This window comes from Temnothorax curvispinosus, unplaced genomic scaffold (assembly GCF_003070985.1).
Source record: "Temnothorax curvispinosus isolate PA1 unplaced genomic scaffold, ASM307098v1 QBEX01017059.1, whole genome shotgun sequence".
NCBI lineage: Eukaryota > Metazoa > Arthropoda > Insecta > Hymenoptera > Formicidae > Temnothorax > Temnothorax curvispinosus.
This window is the reverse complement of record NW_020226839.1, coordinates 179,488-199,618: the sequence shown is the minus strand read 5'-3', so window position 1 is coordinate 199,618 and position 20,131 is coordinate 179,488. Positions and strand designations below refer to the sequence as shown.

At 34.3% G+C, this 20,131-nt stretch overlaps 1 protein-coding gene across 7 annotated transcripts in view; it reads left to right on the top strand.

Moving 5' to 3' along the window:
- LOC112467197 (cysteine-rich secretory protein 1-like) overlaps positions 1 to 10,314 on the top strand; it is a 48,939-nt gene extending 38,625 nt beyond the window's left edge. For 6 of the 7 annotated variants that reach the window (XM_025035694.1, XM_025035690.1, XM_025035689.1 and 3 more), the window contains 4 exons: positions 3,781 to 3,926; positions 4,511 to 4,717; positions 8,918 to 9,172; positions 10,251 to 10,314. In XM_025035694.1, coding sequence (XP_024891462.1) covers positions 3,781 to 3,926; positions 4,511 to 4,717; positions 8,918 to 9,172; positions 10,251 to 10,302 — 660 coding nt within the window. In that variant the 3' untranslated portion in view covers positions 10,303 to 10,314. Of the gene's footprint in view, positions 1 to 3,780; positions 3,927 to 4,510; positions 4,718 to 8,917 lie in introns of all 7 variants that reach the window. The other variant, XM_025035693.1, reaches the window with a different exon arrangement.
- Positions 10,315 to 20,131: the final 9,817 nt, after the last annotated feature.

Genomic DNA, 20,131 nt, shown 5'->3' with positions numbered 1-20,131 from the left:
TCTCTCTCTCTCTCTCTCTCTCTCTCTCTCTCTCTCTCTCTCTCTCTAAAATAAATATCATATCTACATTATGTCTGAGGGATAAAATCTGTTATTGGACTATTATTAAAATTTGAATGAAAATGTATCGTTATTTTATGTTTTTACTGTATATACATCATTTCTGTGTAAAAAATATATAACAATACAAACATTTAATACGTTTGATTTAGTTTTAATTTAATAAATATTAGCAATTAAAATTTATTTCTGAGAAAATCTGTTCACAAATTTAATCATACGATAATTGTTCAAAGATCTGAATATATCCAATAATATTATGTAATAAAATCAATTAGAAAACACAGATTTAACTGGTTTATTCTTCGTAAAATTTGTATTCGGATAACATTCGGAGAAATAATTACTGGTCAACGAATGAGGAGGCACTCTTCTGGAAATGCAACAAAAGCGGCACAATAAATACAGCAGTAACGTAATTCAACTTTCTCGTGTGCACAATACGCATTTAATTTGAGTTTTTGGCAACTTCGCAGTAGATAATGCGCGTCGTTAATTGGACTGATTAAAATTAAGCGGCGAAAGCGCTCGTTATACGCTCGTTTCGCGATTTTCCGTATTTCTCTGGAAAATTATCAGAATTGCTGAATGTAATCCTATAGCAATTATTATTTGCAACACGTGCCTTTCTTCTATTTGGATAGTAAAGCATGATAATAAGATGTGCTCTGATGTTTCAGAAATAATGAATAATTAAATAAAGGTAACAGGTTATTTAACTGTGAATTAATTATGTAATTTCAATTACGAATAAAGTGTATAAATTTATAATACAAGTAATTATGAAAAGGCAAACAAAAGTATAATTAATTATACTGTGAACATTTCTCTTGTACTTAATTATAATAATTATATATGGGACATTTTAGAAAACCTCTTCAAAAAAATTTCAAAAGTTCTAAAAAATCCTATGTTGTATATAAAAATGTTTAAGCAACAGTCTACAGTGGACTGACTTATGCTTCTAATTTTTTCAATGTTTTTTTTCAATGGTTTTTTTTTCGAAAAAAGCTTGAAAAAATAGAAGCAAACGCCAGCCCACTCTGGGTCAAGGCTTAAAAATTTTGATATCTAATATAGGATTTTTGAAAATTTTTTTAGATTTTTAAATTGTGGCAACGATATGTCGGTTTAAAAAATGATAAATAAATCAAATTTATACAAAAAATAAAAAAAAATACCGAGTGCTTTTTAAAGTTGGAACAATAACATAAAAAAATCGCGGAGGTCGAGGGTCAAACGCAGGTCGATTTGGCATGGAATGCCCCATATATACATATATGCACATATGTATGTATGAATTTAAAATGTTTTATCTAAACGTAGCTGTAAATTCATTCTTACGGATATATTTCTATTGCTCAATGAAGATATTAAGATGTTAAACGCGCTGTGCATACAAAATAGCGGGTTTGCAGAGATTTACCTTACGAAGCGGTTTACTTGATCAGAAAACTGAATTTTCGAGGTTCGCCGTCGAGTACGGTGCAAGATTTCAATTTCCGCCTGCATCGACGTTATTATCCGATCTATATATAAACATGTATATGTACTATATATCACTCACTTCCCGTTGTTTCTCACGACGATATAGCGTTGGAGATATTTCAGAAGGAAAGACGATATCTATACCGCAGTTAATAATTTAACCCAAATAAATCGAAATGTAGATTAATTCAATAGTTTCTTCTTTTAAATAAAACGAAGCAGACACAAGAATGAAAGCGTAAGGAATATATGCAAAAAAGAAGTCAGAACGAAATGGCCACGATTGCTATTGCAATTGTCTTTTTAGCAATTTATGCTAGTAACGATAGTATAGGTACAATTATATTATTAATAAATTAACATATTTTGTATGATTAATTTCTTTGTTATATTGCACAAATTTTCGAGTATTTGAAGTTAGGTCTTGCACCTGGTAAAATATCTTGCCGGAAAATCTGGTATATTTGTGGACGCGGCCAGGTGTCTACGTGGTCAGACCATCTCTGAATCTCCTCGCCGCGCGTTTGCTCGTCGTTTCCTTCGCGCCGCCAATCTCAAGCTTGGTTATAAGTTACACGACTTCCCACTTAAATTCTTTTCCCACGGAAACTACCAGCGACGACACCGTAAAAGCTACTTTCGGCGAGAGTTACGCCGTAGATGCGACTGTTATCTGAGGTTTCTCGGCAAAACTCGAGACGCGATGCAGTTTCTCGAGGAGAGAATGACCGATATCGGGAATACTTCTATCGATTCAGTAGAGATGTGTTAAAGTTGGCTAATATCGAGGATGGTCAACGAAATATTACATTTTTTATCCAGCAAATTATCATTATCAACAATGATATATATCGCCATTACAATTTATTAAAGGAAATCGTGATTAACTGATTTTATACATTCATGAGTTTATTTCAATGTGAATTTGTAATAGAGAATTATCAGAATTATCTTTACCTTTCCTAATTTTACAATGTTTACGAGTAAATAATTTCCATTTTAAGTGTTTTCATTTATAAAATATCACTGTGTTTTATTGTATATATAAATTATATAAGAGAGAAAGAGAAAGAGAGAAAGAGAGAGAGAGAGAGAGAGAGAGAGAGAGAGAGAGAGCTGACATAATAATAAATACATACATGTTGATCTATATGAAATATAACGGTAATATACTGAGATCTATTCTACAAACTTCTACGAGGCGAGCAATAATTAAAAATGTAATTTCAAAGCATATTGTGCGCTACAGGATATTGCACCTGGTACTTAGAATTCAGAGTCAACTTTATATAAGCAAGAAAGCAGTCGCCTCGAGATGCATAAATCAAGAAGCGCCTCTGATTAAGGAACCTTGCTCTAGGATTTAGGTTCTGACTTTCTTAAGCTTAATGTAGGCGCGTAGAATGCAATATCGGAACATCACGGGCAACTTTTGACCGTTTTTTTTGCGTCAAGTTATATGGTTGCAGTTATTGCGATTACAAAGGTGGTTTATTACGGAGAATTAACCCACATTTCTAATTTGGGAAGGAAAACAGATATCGAGCTTGGGAAATATGGGAAAATAAAGGGAAATATGAGAAATAGCGAAAAAAAAACTAGAAAGCGCAGCATCTTCCTTCGAGAAACTTCTGAGAATGCGGGGTACGCCTTTACGGAGCGAGCATTATGGTTTTGAAAGCACGATGTTTGCATATAACGAGCAATTAAGAAGCCACAGGAAAGTCAAGAAACTTTTGCCGCTAGTTTACGTATGCACGCAAACGCGAGAAAACTTTTTTTCACTCGTAAACGTGGTTATATTATAGGTGTTTAATTAAACTTTAAACTTTTTTTAAATATAATGTACAGAGTCTTTCAATTACGAATCCCTCGATTAATTTGGAGTCATCTTCTTTTTGATAAAAAACAGATTGTGCGCATTTTTCCAATATTTTGTTAACATTTAGTTTTAAATTTATTTGTAACTAATTACTCAAATTGTAAGAATTGTCTATTTGATTGTCTAAAATTTTGTTATCTATTTGGTTCCTTAAAGCTTAGTTCACAAAAGAAATTAAATTTTCGATAGCGTTTATAATTTGAAAATTATCAATTATTTCAATATAAAAATATTTTTCCCTCTTAGTCTGTAATATTCGTAGTTTGCAATTAACGATGGTATTTTCCAAGAGCTGTCTGTGTAAAGCATCAAGCACGTCTGATAATTCTGGATATCTTTCTTTGTTTTAGAAATGGCATTCGGGTTTAGCGAAGGCAGCACAGAGGTGGGCTGATCGCTGCCTCGGTTTAGTGCATGACAATGCAACCGGCCTGTACCTGGATGGCTTTGGACAGAGTGGACAAAATATATTCATCAGTACGGGTCGTACACTCTGGTGAGATATTATTAAATCTTGTTTACTTCTAGTTAGCGAGTTCGTGTTGCAGTCGGTATATTTGTACAGATGTACAGACTCCATGCACGCGCGCCAGACTTTATCTCATGAAAATATACGCCGGTCCATCTACCATGGATGCGCCGTTAATTAGCTTACTACCGGCTTCATTATTTACATATCAAAGATATAACTTCTCGAGAAGATACCATTCGGGATGGTTATTAATATTGCCGTTGGATGCGACGAGATTTCGACTTTTATGTTTTAATTGCGAAATTCCGACACGCAGAGATGATTTTAAAAGAACTGATCACATTTCGATCCATCGGAAAATTTTGCTTCGTGTTGTTGAAAAAGGATATTGCTAATCGTACAGTCGTTAATTCTACAATCAACAAAGCTAAAATTAGATTACGTAGACAAACAGTCCAGTGGTGGGGCTAGCGCGTAGATTTCGCCATGCAGGCCAGGGGCTTCACAAACATTGCCGGACGCGTCATGCTTTACGTTTGCACGCGGACAATTCGCCACGACCACAAATCAAGATCGCTCCCTCCGAATTATTCGTCGGAATGTTGCAGGAACTTCCCCATCAGAATGTGGTACATGGAGTACAAGGACTTCAAGTACGGGCCCAATACGACGAATGAGATCCTCGAGATCGGCCATTACACGCAGGTGGTGTGGGCAACGACACATCTGGTCGGATGCGGGGTGAGCCATTGCACCGGCGGCAAGGGTCCGCTCGGCAAGGATTTCTATATGTATGTTTGCAACTACGCTCCGAGGTAGGTATAATGTTGAACAATTGAAGAACCGTCTCAATAGCGAGTTCAGTTAAACGGATTGAGTTCCATCATCTTGCGTCTCATATAAAAGAATTTTCATACTCTTGTATGAAACGCATTTCCATCAGATATATATATTTCTAGATATGTTTTTCTTCCTTTCATTTTGAGAGAGAATGAATTACATTACTACTCGCGCAATATTGTCTGTATCTATACTTCATAAAAGTGTTTGCGATATTGGAGACTATGGAAATTATTGAAGATTATTCTCGCGCATTGTTATTTTGTTATTTAAATGTCGAAACGCGTAAGAGATTTTCATTTTTTTGCTAGATTAACGCAATACAATGCATGTGTAACAATGTTACAACATTGCAAATGCAGAGTATATCGATAGGATAGTAAGGCGGTGTAATTATTTTCGTCGGGGTTGCACGCCGTTTGCCATGACTGTTATGATACACGGCTGTTTCTGCAACAGCAATTGCAATTGGGCCACGGCTAAAACTTAGTTCATTAGCATGGAATTGACGCAATAATTTGCTAGAGGGAAATGCGGATTGGTTAACCGTAAACTTGACGAAAGTAGCGCGGTATCGTCAAAGCGGATCTTAGTTAAATCGACATTTGCACGTTGAATGGAAGAAGGTTAAAGCAGATTGTTAAAAATGCAAGAGGAGTAAATATAAGAGGAAAAGAGAGAAGGATTAGGACGAAAAGAGAAAAGAAGCTCGATTAAATTTCGCAAACAATTCACTCTTTACGTTAGCAGCGATAGTCAAATTTAGACAAGAACTTTAGTTTTGTATCATAAATAAATCTATTAGAAGTTTTTCTCTTAAGGAATTAACCTTTATTGCAGACTGATATTATAGAATATTGACTGCAAGAATAAAAGTAGAATATATTATTAAGAATCAATACGTAATAATGGAATTGATAAAGCATATTTGTGGAACGGAAGATATTTGTTATTTCGATATTGAAAAATTCTTTTCTTTAGCTTCTTTTCTATAGTCAACTATAGATATTGCACAAACAGCTGAGAAGAATGTTGCTTAAGAAAACGTGCTGTCAGACGTGCTTCTTGAATGGAAAACGATGTTAACACTCGGGATACAGTGACCTTAGTGCGGTACTATAAATTTTGGCGGTGTGATGTTCCAGCAAATTCCATAACTCGAAGCTATATTTTTTTCATATGATTGCCAAAAAGATGCAATTTTTTCTCAGGCACTCCATATATGAAGTTGATTATAGCCCAGCCTTTTTTACGAACCAAAAATAACCGATGTTGTATTCAAGCTCGCATGAGACTGGCACGTAAGCTTTCCCTAGACGCGCTGAAATATGTAAATCCTATATTTATACACTGTATGTAAGCGACATAACCCGCTCGGGGGAGAACAGGAGGAACGACGTAAGCAAGGAAAACAAGGAAAATGGTGACACTGGTGCGGAATATATGCAACGTCAGCGCAAGTTATAGCTCGTTCGTCTTTGTCATGCCCATTGTGGCACTTAGACGGCTCTCTTTGTCACCAGTATGGCACACTTTCTCGGTATACTTATGGTTTTCATTGTACTCAACTCTACTGGTTGAAAAAGAAAATATTATATAATATATATATATATATATATATTGTATATTTGTATATGTGTGTGTATATCTGCAGGATGCTCAATGCAAAACGTATGATACAAAAATCGTCTTGAAACTCTCTAGTAAAAAATGATTGCTTGGTTTCTTTGGCTTTAATATTTGACGAGAAATATATCAGTGAGAGAGAAGTACGAGTTGGTTGAAAAGAAAAATATATCACTTTGATTTAAAAGAAACCGTTTATGATACCGAACGAAATTGAATTAAAAAGTACCAATTTTGTAAAAAGCTCAATAACTTTAAATATAAAATTAATTTAAAATAAAATGCTATATACTCACTTAAAAGTATAAAAATGATTATATTGAAATAAATTTTGCGCCCTTTTACACTTCTTGTTAATAGAGGTTGAAATTGTTTGTATATAATTCTCTTTTATTTTATTTACACCTTCACTCTCTAAATAACAACGCTATTCAGGTAGATATAACTGGAATAATTTGTTTTAATTTGTAATAATTTTTACATTTCTATATATTGTTCTACAAATTGTAAGCTAAATAATAACTTTTATAAATATTTTGTATAACATGGATTCTAGAGAATTAATTATATATCAGAGAGAGAATCATGCTGCTACTTTTGCATTCCCGGATAAGCTGTCCGAGTGAGTGACAATAAATAAATGATTTTCTCAACGACATTTCACGCGCGAGCGACTCACGCAATTAGAATTCGCTCCGGTCTTCGGTCTTGCAATTTATCGCTCCTGCAATCCGTACAAAAATGCCGGCGACCCAATTCTAAACTAAGGATTCCTACAAATCGCGACGCTATATATTCCTCATATCGATCCCCCGCAATACGCAGACCCGATAAATTTTCCGCGAGATCCGCTTTAATGCGATCGGCGACGAGTTCACCGCAGCTTCATATATTCATGTTACAAGACGAGATACTAACAGGCAAACGCATATACGGTCATCGTACTAGCTTTTCTGCCGCAGAGAAAGCAATTTGGCAAATAAAACTAAATTCAGATTCGCATTTTCGAAACAAATATGAAATGTTTTACGTCGTACATTTCTAGAACTAGAGAATATACCTCATACATCGAGTATACTTCGTAATAAGTTTCAAAATTAGCTGAAAAGTGGAATGTTAATTCATTGCGAAATTCAAAATCAATTTCCATTAGAAGAGCTCTCTAGCGCTTCAGATAAAACGAAGTTACACGAAGTGGCTTTTAAGATCATTTCATATGCCGTTTTATATGTCGATTTGTACTTCTTGTTAAGCAGCGTACATTCTCCGGCGGTGTATTTGACGCCTGACCTATTTTGCACGAAAAGCGAAGCCGGCGGTTGCACGGCCGCCATCAGTGGCCCGAGTCCTGAATAAATAAACCGCGTCACGTGGTGGTGGGCCACCTTATCCTTCCTTTTATCTTGCCGTTCTTCCACACCGGCTCTATCTCGTAATTAATTTCGTGGATATACAGCAGCCCGGACCTCAGCGGCCTTTAGAGACGGAAATTCTCGCCCGATCGTTTAAGACGCGCGACTCGCACCGAAAAATACTTTGAATGTAAATTTGGTGGCCCATTTGCAAATTGCTCGACGGTCCTTCCACGGCTTTTCGTTAATGCGCGTGGCTAATGGATTTGGATTAGGATACTGCCTAAAGTATTTACACTGTTGTGCAGAGTACCTCAGAAGAAATCGGGTATTTATTTTAAGTCGCAATTATTAGGACCTATTTTAAAAAGAACAGATATTTTCACAGTAAATAAAATATAAAGTGGTCAATTAACTTTACATATTCTTCATTTAATTGAGTATAAATTATAAAATGAATGATTGTAGCAATACATAGGTTTATCTTGAGCTTATCTTGAAACATAATTATCGAGATAATACTTGTTGCTACGAATTAAGAAATTTAATCCAAGAAATTTAGCTAAAGCAAACTTTGGTTCAAACTCTGTATATAATTACTGTTTTGATCTTTACAAGGCAAACGCGCGCGTGTTAAAATCTTCTCACCCTAAGGACTTCTCCCTCTTCTCCAATTTGTCGAGTACGGGCTTAATAAGAGCGCCGGCTTTAGACACACCCTAAACGACACCTTTTGATGTGATCCTTTACTCTCCTTCCTTCGTATAACTCAAGCCTCAATATATAAACTCAACATATATGTATTTATAATAATATATACAGTCGATCTTGTATCCGAGATGTATCGAGGTATATATTTATTTCTTTGCATAAGTTAGAAACAGAGAGCAATATAAATAACATCTTGTAAAATCCAACGAACTATTTCAATGTAAAAAATTTTTCTCACATTACAAGTATTGAAGTGAATGCTGAATTAGTCGATATTAAATTTATATTCTTGTCGCGCGATGAAATTTAAATTTTTCTTTCTTTTATTTCAGAGCAGTGGAATGCTGAACGTGTTTCGCTGTAGCGATATTTAAATGTTTGAAATGTTTGGATCTATTTTTCACGTTTCTTGTCGCTTCGGGCTGTTGCACAATCGTCCCTAAAAAATCAAGATTATCTAATAGTCGGTATGTTTTTGCCTCGCAGTGGGAACTACAAGGGCCGTCTCGGTCTACCCTATGTGGCCGGACAGCCGTGCAGCATGTGCAAGGATCACTGCATGCGGGACGCGCTCTGCACGAACGCTTGCTACCACACAGATTTGTGGTCGAACTGCGCTGAACTGGTCAAAACGTTCGGCTCGTGGGTCTGCGAGACGGATACTAAGGAGGGCCGTGAACGCCGAAAATTCTGCGGCGCCACGTGCAACTGCAAGGACAAGATCTACTACCATCACCAAGGGTAGGAAGGCTCCTTGACTTCCGCGTTTGGGTCCACCGTGTTGCATGAATAATTTAATCGCCCTGCAAAACTAAACTCAAACCTGGTGGGTGTGACGACGGCTAAACGGCTGCAGATCGTTTAACGGGGGATCGTGTTGTTTTATTGATGAGCTCGTTTGTTTAGTGATGAGAGCTGGAGGAACGCTCGCAACGTTTCGAGCTAGGGCATCGAGAGAGACAGTGAGAGACAGACAGAGCGAATAGCGAGTAAACGGGGATAATATGGAAATATGGTAGATGAAGTGATTGTGGAATTTGTGTGCTATCTGAATCTCTGGGGCCTAGATTTCGCGGATTCTAGAGATTGCCCAAAGTCTAATAGATCAATAAATTCTATACCGCAACGATCTAATGACTACACATGATCATTCGATTTCAGATCCCAGAGATTCCAAAATATGATTCTTAATTGTTGTAATATAACCCTTACATTCTAGGACTCTGAATTTTACAATCGAATGTTCAGGATCCTTGGAAACTTTACGAATTATCGGTGTAAAACTCGCATCTGTATATCTTTTATGATTTGAATAAAATCGCATTTCTCGCGAAGTAACAATACACTTGCAAAAAATATCAACCGTATATAATTTTTAATTTGCTAAAGCATTATTTAATTTAATATTTAACTTGTTTGCGTGCTCGTTTCTTCCAGTAATGTAAAAACAGATCAAAAGAGAGAAGCTTAAATAGAAATGGATTAATTTTTCGCAGGTAAATTTCGTGTGCCGTCTTTAAAATCGAGATTAATCGAAATGTTTTACATCTCACGTGTCTAAAGATAAACATGATTTTGTAATTAATATGCACGCACATCATGCACGTCCGCAGGAGAACAAAGTTCCACTGGGTTTGAAAAGTTTTTTACCTACGCTTAGCTTTTTATCAATAACTCTTTAATCTGCTTGCTCTTTGCAAAGATAGAGTTTTTAGTTACATTGTATGCAAGATAATTCAGAGCGGCTATCTTTTTATATCTTTTGAATATCTACAAACAAATAATATCTGAAAATCTTTATCGCTCTTGTATTTTATAGCATACAGAGCACAGCTTGGTCATCTGTACGTCAAAAGAAGAATAAAGGCTAACTCTACATTTTATATTTTCGTAATTATTTTCACATTTTTTTTTTATTCTTATAAACCTGCACAAAATAAAACTTAAGACATAACGGATTTCATTAGTTTAACGTGACTGCCGGCAAATTATATTTTTGGCTGTAAATATTTACTCCATTATTAAAGAATTTGCCTCAAATATTAATTATTATTGGAAATGGGTAATCGAAAAACTCATTTAAATGGATAAAATGATAAGCTAATTGGAACATATTTCTTTTTGTAAATCTAATCGTGGAATCTTACCCATATATCTATATCATATTTTTTGCTTAAAACAATAAAAATTTTAAATATCATGAAAATTGTAAATAAATCCGGTGGGTAACATATCGAAACTGACAATTATTAGACGATAGACGTACTTTTAATTTTAGCTAACTGTTAAGAGGAACAATGTAAAAATTAATCTAAGCTTTGAGAAAACGGTGTGTCGATGTTTCTTGTCGTGATGTAACGATGGAACTTCCTTTTAGCGATTAACAATAACGATAACAATTATTTTTATCTTAGATTTAGCAACAACGTGTTCACGCACAGTGCAATATCGGATGAAAGCAAATCGGAATTGTAAAGTTAACTCTTTACCGCATAATTTCTGTTACAATTAAGAATATATTTTAGATGAGCAATGCGGTGCGTTTAGAGACATAATTCTTTTTTCTTGGAAAAAATTTGTAAAGACACATATCGCGCGACGTCAAAAGCGCATTATCTATATGTTATCTTCATAACAATATGATACGTTTATTATGCAAAACGAGAATTTTCGGCCGAATTATGAGTAAATAAAGAATTCTAGCAACAAAATGCAAATTTTTATCGAATAAAAAAGATGCAGTTTCCTAAAAATGAAATATTGCAAATATTATATTTATATTATATTATATTATATAAATATTTTATATAAATAAATATATCTATTTGATTTTTGTAAAAAGTGAAATGTTTAATATAGCGCATCGTAAGGTTTGATGAAAAATCATTGTTGTTATTTTTATAGAAATTGAAAAATTAATATTGTGAAATACGTACCGCAATGATGCGGTAAAGAGTTAAAATAAATCATAAATCACAAGACACATAATCAATAATACGCGTCGAGAAACAATGCGTGTGACAAGAGTGGCGAGCGTGATTGATGATAAATGTTAAGTACTTGTCGGTAATTAAGGAGTTCGTTAAAGAGATATAATAGTGAATGTAACGGTACAGCTCCAAATAAAATGTTTAAACTGTAATACTTTTTGTCCACTTACAGAATAAATATCCTGTAAATATTACATTTCCCTGAATTTCATTATTTACTTAACCGCATATTCGAATAGCCATAATCTCTCGATATTTGTTTCATAAGCGTTTGAATAATTCATAGTTGTGATATTGAAATAATAGAATTTATCAATATATAATAAACGAACAACGTGCGCGTAATATCAAAGGAGTTTAAGCGCCTCTTAATGCCTAATAAATTAACGTATATTGTTGAATTTTGACAAAGCGTAATCGTATTCTCGATCAAGAGAATGAACGCATGGTTGGTCGGTTACGGTGCGTTTAATCGCGCCGTAATATTTATTTGTTAGAGAATCGAAGGATTAAGCGGAATTATGTGGCGAATAAATCGATGAGAGCTTTAAGGGTGGGAGAAAAGGGAATCATCCCCTAGGTCAAGAGGAATGTGCAGTTGGTGAATTCGAGTTAGCGGTGAACCGAGTGCATAGTCTTTTTGCTTCAAAGGGCTTAGGAATGCTTTTCAAACTGTGTTCGGGAAACGACAAAATGGCGCTAGTGCGAACTTCGTCAGACTTCCAAATAAAGTGCCCTGCGTTGAGATTTTACGTAAAATCGTAAATGTCTTATTAAATTAAATCTAAAATGTAGACTTGTACCTAAATTTAACAAAAAAGAATCCTAAGTGCCAAGATTAACAAAAAAAGATCACAGTCACTGCAGTGATTCTAATTTGGATAATCTATCAGCGAAGGAATTAAAAAAACCAAATAAACATTTTTTTTACAAAAATATATAACATATCAAATCATTCTCATAATATCAAATAATGCAGTATTTAAAAAATTTTTTAAATTTTCCTTTGTCAATGGGCGAAATCGACTGCCTAGAACGATACAGCCATCAATTTCCGGCGTGGTATCAAAGAATGCGAGCAAAAATCGATTTGGCCGTGGCTGGCCCCGCCAAGTGGAATAATACCCGTTCGTCGCGGAATTGGGCCGATTCGTCCGCGGGCTGACGACTTCAGCAAAGCCGAAAGGCCCGTCGACACGGATTCCTTTGAACGTACCCGTCGAAAAGTAGGTAGGACCGAATAGCAGCGCTATTCCGTCGCCGATAATGCCGCCACGCGCTTTCGTCAAAGATCGGTGATCGCATTGTCGTGAACGAGCAATTTCCTTCCGTCCGTCTTTCGAAGGTTTTTACAGGAGAAGGGCGATTGAAAAATCGGCCAGTCGAAGCGAAAGATTCGTTCGCTAAATTTAATCCTTTTTGTAGTTCTTTGAATTCTACAGTGTAAAGGTATAACCCGGGGAAACAAAGAGTGCCGCGGATATAATTTAGGAAGGTCTGAGAAAACGTGAGAGAAGCTAGCGGGTTTTATTTTACAAATTGCTTCAAGTCCGCTAAATAATTTATCCGCCAAGTATTTTGCATGCATAGTTATTATTTTGCTACATTATATACATATACGTATAAAAGTATCGAGCATCAAATGTTTCTCTAATAAGCACTACATCAGGGAAAGCTAAAGTAAAAGATAAAAAAGAAGTTACTTCGATGTCGAGACATTGATAAAAGTTACTTAACGTCAAAAACTATATTATAGTAAATAACTTAAATGATTCATAACGTAATAGATAAATCTTGTTTTTCGATTAATTTTAAGTAAAGTTGTGCTTTAGCAGTAACTTTTCATTTCAGTAAGGTTTCATTAATAATAATATTTTTAAAACATTTAAAGCTTTATTGCGTAAAATTTTGTTCAATTTCTAGTCAAGCTCTAGAAGCACTATTGTGTAAAAATTCAAAATTTTTTCCAGAACAAATTGCGGATAATAGAGAAAAAGATTTTAGGTGTGTAAATATTGTGAAACTTGCAATAAAAGAACACTGCAATTAATTATATCACGAATCTTGGCAATGTATTAAACAATGCAATAGGCTTATGATATACGTGATTCAGTGTGTGTAATTTGCAATGACTTCGCTAAAGCAGGTGTTACTACAAGGTTGATTTATGAACACATAAATTATATCCGGGGCGCTATCATTAGTTGATTGATAGCCAGTAATTATACTGTAAAGTAGCTATGAGTTCAGCCCTAATTACTTAGAAATCTAACGAAATTCTCACGCTGACAATGTGTTAAATATTTTTGAAATTCCATATTAAAACATTTATTCGCATGAGCAAAGTTAAATTGTATTGCTATTATTTAAATTATTGAAGAATTTTCCATAATTTATTACTAATAATATGTCAATTTTAATACAGTATAATGTATCCGTGATACATCGTTAGAATTATTTCAGCATTATATCAACTGTCATATATAATAATTCAAATCTTAAAACTATTAGGAATAAAAAACATTTCATTTCATGTAAAATTAATTTTTCTTCCTGTTAATAAAATTAATATTTTAATCAAGGATAAAAACTATAATAGTTTTTTATTACTTATTACAGCAGAATTAATAACAAGTTGCATTTTGTAGGATTTCATTAATAGCAAGAGAACATGCCATGCTTCATTAACAAGTGAAGATAATACTTTTCACGGTACAATGTTTCTATAGTTCCGTATCGCATAATATAATTCAATTACTCAATATCCAAATATTATACAAACCATGTTTTCTTTACAATATGCGTTCTCGATGTTTACATATGCAAATGTTTACATAGTCGTAAACAATTGATCGGAGTGGAGAGCACGTAATTATTTAAAATTTCACGCAATTGCGCTTGGCGTATCCCGATTTGTTATGTTAATTGAATTCCTTAAGAGAAACTGGGACATTAAATTTTATCGAATACCCGGGCATCTCGAGCATCAGATCGATAGCCCGCACAAGCAATTTTGTTCTTATTTCTGACTGCTGTAGAAGTGCATTTATCAGAAGCTCGTTTATCGGAAGAATAAAGTGAAATTTCGAAAGAGATCCTCAGTTTGGTACATTTATGATATTAGAATGTATATCATGTTATACAAGTCTCTTATACACATGCAGCCACAAAAGAAGTATTTGCACGTTTTGTCCCATGTTGTTTGAAACAATTTTATATGCTAAAGAATATTATTGCAAATATTTTTTGTAATACGCCGTTTTTATTCGTATTATACAATAAAAATTAAATTTAAAAAAATACATATTTGCCACACACACATGTTTCTTTTTTGTACAAATTATCTCGAAGCAAATGGGGTGCAAGCATTCTTTTAATCTATTGTACGATTTCTCGCTTTCAAGGGTTCATTACCAGATTTTAACTTTGTAGATCTTTGGACTCACATTGTCTTAAATTTATAAATCACTAACAAAGACTCGCTTACAAAATCTTGCTTCTATATCTATATATACCAATAGAGAATATCTTTGCGTAAAAGTATAGATTTTTTTGCGTATAGTATGTGCGAGTAAAGTTTTGTATAATTTATCGAGTGTTGCATGCAATAATCATGCGTTTCAAAAAATAACAATATTGGAAAAAGATAGCCTAACTAGATGCACCTGTAGCAGCAGCATAAGTATTAAGAATCGAAATTGTTACTATCCACGCTCAGGCAGTGACGTTTTTCGTCGAGAGGGACGGAGGAGAGGGCATTCGATATTTTCAACATTTCGCCGACGTAATATCTTGCACGCCGACAAGCGGAACCGGAAACTAACCGGTAGGACGAAGCTGACGCAAGCTTCCAAGTCAGTGAGCCTGGACCATACTGAGCCGCTCTACTCACCGTGGACGCGCGGCACAAGGTAAGTTTCTCGCAGCGACGGAAACGCGCAGTCAGCGTGAATCTGCCCGGGGCGTAAATCAGCATTTCATCGACGAGTTCGAAAGCGAAAGCCGCATATCGACGTCCGCGCGTGAATTATCAGATCCATTTTAGCCGACCGAGCAGAAAGTTGCAGCTTTCGGCGAGTCGCAAGCGGATCATGTACATTGCATGAGAAAAAAGAGAGTTTCTCTGTGCTCGTAACATTGTAATTACTTCAGTATTTCAAGTAAAAGAGAGAAAACGTATGTCTAAAAATCTGATTTTTCAGAAGAACCATATAAAAATTCTGAATTATGAATGCGCGCTTTGGAAACAAATCGAATAAGTAAAAATATAAAGTGAAATTCAGTGGTATACGACACAAAATTTCTAAAATTTGTAAAATAATATAGAAATCTTTGTTTATTTTCTGAGTTTTATACATTAAAAGACTAATAAGATAGTGTAATTTCTATATTATTGAAAGACATGGAATCTTTTCATTAATATGATTATTTTGACGTGCTCTGTATTATTGGATCTTCTGCAGATTCTAGGATGCGGCAACTTTCGCGATTTACATTTTGTAGTCTCAAACGCTACACGAAAAATTGTTTATGACGTGCAAAGGCTACAGTAGAGCCAAGCACGAATTCCCACGAACATATTGATGCCCAGGGAATGAGGAGAATCTGAATCTTTTGAATATAGCAGAAGAGGGTAGGTTGTTGCGCGATAGCCAACTTGGGAGCGGCGAACTCGTTTCCGGATACGGCAAATTCCTCCACGGCGAAAAGGAGCGATAAAAATGCTAAGCGCAGCGGAAAGATGAGATGTAGTCTTCCTCATCCCTCTTTTTTTCCGCTCGTTGCGCTACACGGGGTGTGCGGTAAAGGAGTGTTATAAATTTGAGGCTGTAGGTAGCTGGATCTGCAAAACGTAGAAAAGTTTCTTTGATCCTGCGGCCCAAAAAATCGAAATCCTTTCAGACTGTTGGATGCCAGCTGGAGTAGCTAGATTCTTAACTTTAAATCCTCGCGTGTTAGATTCTTAAAACTTGCAGCTAGAATGCTTGACACTTTTAGCTGTTCCATCTTGTCCTCTCTTGTGTCTTTAGATTCTATATATATTCTGTAGATCTTAAGATATTCTTCCTAAATAATTCTAACACTTAAATCTCCATGTCTTATGATTTTTCATCTAGTTTTCATCTTTTGAATATCAGTTTTCTACAACTCTTGCATCTATGAATAGTGCCTGTCATATCGAGTTAAGGACGAGCGTGACCGCCAATATGTCTGCACATCGCGGCAATATTTCACGGCGATGAAAACTGCCATACAACGACAGTCGACAGTGACGAGCGGCATTGACTGATGTTGCTGGAAAGTCAACGCGACGTCTTTGAGTAAAAAGCTCGAAGCTGCTTCGTTTACGAAAGCGCGAGGTCGACTTCGTACCGCGAAAGTTCACTAGCGTGACGCAAGTTGCAAATTGTCGGAATTTGCCAAAATTAGGTCGGCACTCGCGCTAAATCGCGAGAAATTTTGTTGACACCTGCGGCTACTTTTTGAACTAGTATATATATTTAGAAATGCGGACAATGGAACATTTTGCGGTTGTTTAACAAACGAATGGTTTTATCACATTGTTTCTAATTGGACTATTTTCTAGACTATTTTTTGCAATATGTTACTACACTAACTTTATTTCAAATAAAAAAAATTTATAATCAACATGTGAAATGTGATATTAAAAAAATTTGTAACTAGTATATTACTCGAACAATTTCGTGATCTTTTCAATAAATAAATATAATTTTTGTTTAAAGTTAAAGAATATCAATACAATTATTTAAATATTTCATATAGAATGCGCTTCTAATTTTTGAGCTAGTTATAACATGCACAGCAATGACTGAGAAGCGACACGTTTTCTTTTTATGCTAATTAATCAGCACGTCATTCGTTATTATATAGCTTTCAGACATTTTCTCGAGCTAAGTAAAAGGCCAGTTCCATTGCGAGCTTCTTTTACCTCGAACGTTTCTTTCTTTTATTCATTAAGTACCGCTTCGCGTAAATTATCAGAGCTTTCGCGGAGCTTTAACGCTTCCGCTCGATTTACCCGTTCGTGGCACTTTTTCGAGAGAGCAAATCAGATCGTGTTCAGCAATGGCTATTCTAGAATTTGTATCGTGCAAAAACATAGTTCAATAAAGGAAGGACGTAGTATCTTTCTCACAACAGTAAAAGAATTGCATGCGAAAAAAGTTATTGCGTGTATGTTAGAACCATATTATATAAAATCGATTACGGCTATTTCTCTCTATAATTAAATTGTTGATTAACTTAGATAAGATACTTAAGAAATACAAAAATAATATATAAATATATTCTTTAAAGGACATAAAGAATCAACTTTTTCTAAACATTAGTTTAAAATAAGATTAAATTTATTCAATGTTAAAAACTGAAAAAATCGTGACAAATTAAATCTTAAAATCAAACTCTTGTTTGTCAAACATTTTCTCCATGCCATGGCTATATTTTATCGTTGCACGATTTTGTGGATTTATTTGTATATAACCTATTTTTCTCGTGTTTTTCTTTAACAAATCTATCACAAAGATAAATAAAAAAGATATCTCTCATTTACTTTTGAGCTACATTAAATAATTAAAAAATTTGTTAATTAATTAATTTTTTAATCCTTCTGCTTTCCTTCTGCTTTATTTTTAATTAACAGTCACGCATAAAATATACAAAAAATGTATTTTATATAACATTAAATAACGTAGCGAAATATTAATAAATTACAAAGAATTTTACAAAGAATTTACTATAAGCTTTATTGCAGCTATTATAGGCAATATTAAATTCTGTAGCAATTAGATGCGAGATATGTGAGCTTGCTTTTATAATATGATTAGAGAAATATATGATAATAAAATATTAATAAATTACAATAGCACAAAATCTCATCTAATATTATTCTCTATAATAAGTTTCACACACATAGACTTTAATCAAATTAATTTTATCTAATCCATAAGCACATGCTGTTAAAATAGTCATTGAGAATAATGCTCGCTACAATTTTTCAATCATGTTCGATTTTAGTTTGGCATAACACAGTTTATTTGAATATTTTTATTTTTAAGTGACAGAGAGAGAGAGAGAGAGAGAGAGAGAGAGAGAGAGAGAGAATGTTGCAATAACAAATTTTTTTTATTATAAACAAAAATATTTAGCATTTTATACAAAAATTATGACAATATATTGTTGTTTTATATCTTAGAAAGCGGTTACTTATTCAAAAGATATATTAAGAAATTAATATCATTGTGCATTCCACAGCTTTTTTCATACATTTATAAAGTTTAAAAACGATTACGAGATTCGATATTAAGCATGAAATTTTTAATACCAACCTTTATGAAATGTCATTAGGGATTTTTTGGTCATATGGTCAAAATTCTACGGTTCGTGTTTAATTGCCGTGATTATCAGGAAAATGTGTTGTCACGCGATTATGTAGGTTATACATATATCCCTAGAGTAACGAGTCGCCGGTGTTTTCGCAACTGATGTCATTTTATCGAATTTTGAAACTGAATTAATAATTTGCGCTAATTAGTGAGAGAAACAGTAGCGTCGTTTTCATCAATTCCCGGCATATTTACTAATACGCTGCTTTACAGACACTCTCATTTTCGGCGATCGCCATTTGGATAATTGATTAATTTAATATTGTTGTCGCTTATCAAAACACTATTTTAATTAGTATCAGACAATAATATAATTAATAAAGTCGTATAAAACCTATATTCTTCTTGTTAATTTTATTAACAACATATATCCGTAAGTACTCGTAAATATAATAAAAACTCTGATTGAGAGAAAAAGTACGGTGCTTTTTACTGTACTGTGCAGTGGTTAAAATTGCGACGTATCGATTCCCAGTCATATTATTTTTAATGTAGAAACAATTAAAAAATAATTTTACCTATCTTCCCTTCCGGAAGAGGCAAAACGTCCGTTATGAAAAAAGGAAAAGAAAGAAAATGCGCGGAAGCGTGTACGACTGACTTTCCGAGCGCTCTTCTAATCTTTTTTTCGCTCGCGAATAAGTGAATTTCTTTTTTTCTATCCTGTCGTTAATTTCTCCCTGATAAGACTGTTGAACTCCAAATGGAGCTGAGAGCGATTAATAATGTGCCTTTTACATTTTCAGTATAATATATCCCGATTTTTAATATGGCACTTCGAATTAGCCATATCGCTTTTAATTAATAGGTGTTTTTTGCCACATTTGCGCATAATTTTTCTAGTATTATATCTCTGTGACAATTGCAAGAGCTGAAACTTTCTGTTTAAAATATGATACCAGATATAGAATATTAAAATAAATTTCTTTCATAAATTGTAATTTTATGTTAATTTTAATTATTAAAAAATACAATAGCTGTACGATATACGTAAAAAATTGTCTACAAGATTTATCTATTTATTCAATTAACGATTGTATAGCTACGAATCGAGAAAATAACGATAGACCGTTAGTTTAATCGTTTTATTTATTATTTTTACTTTCGGTCGAGCAATCCTTTAATCCGAAACAAATGGCGGTCAATAGTATTCAATGCGACTGGTAGGTACGCGTCGTTGCAAGCCGGACCAGGATGTAGGGCATTGCAGCTTTCGAGATTCTTGCACGTTTTACAGAAAGCGTAACGGGAACATAAGGAAATGGAAGAACGAGAGCTGGCGTACAAGCTTGTTTGTTTCACGTGCG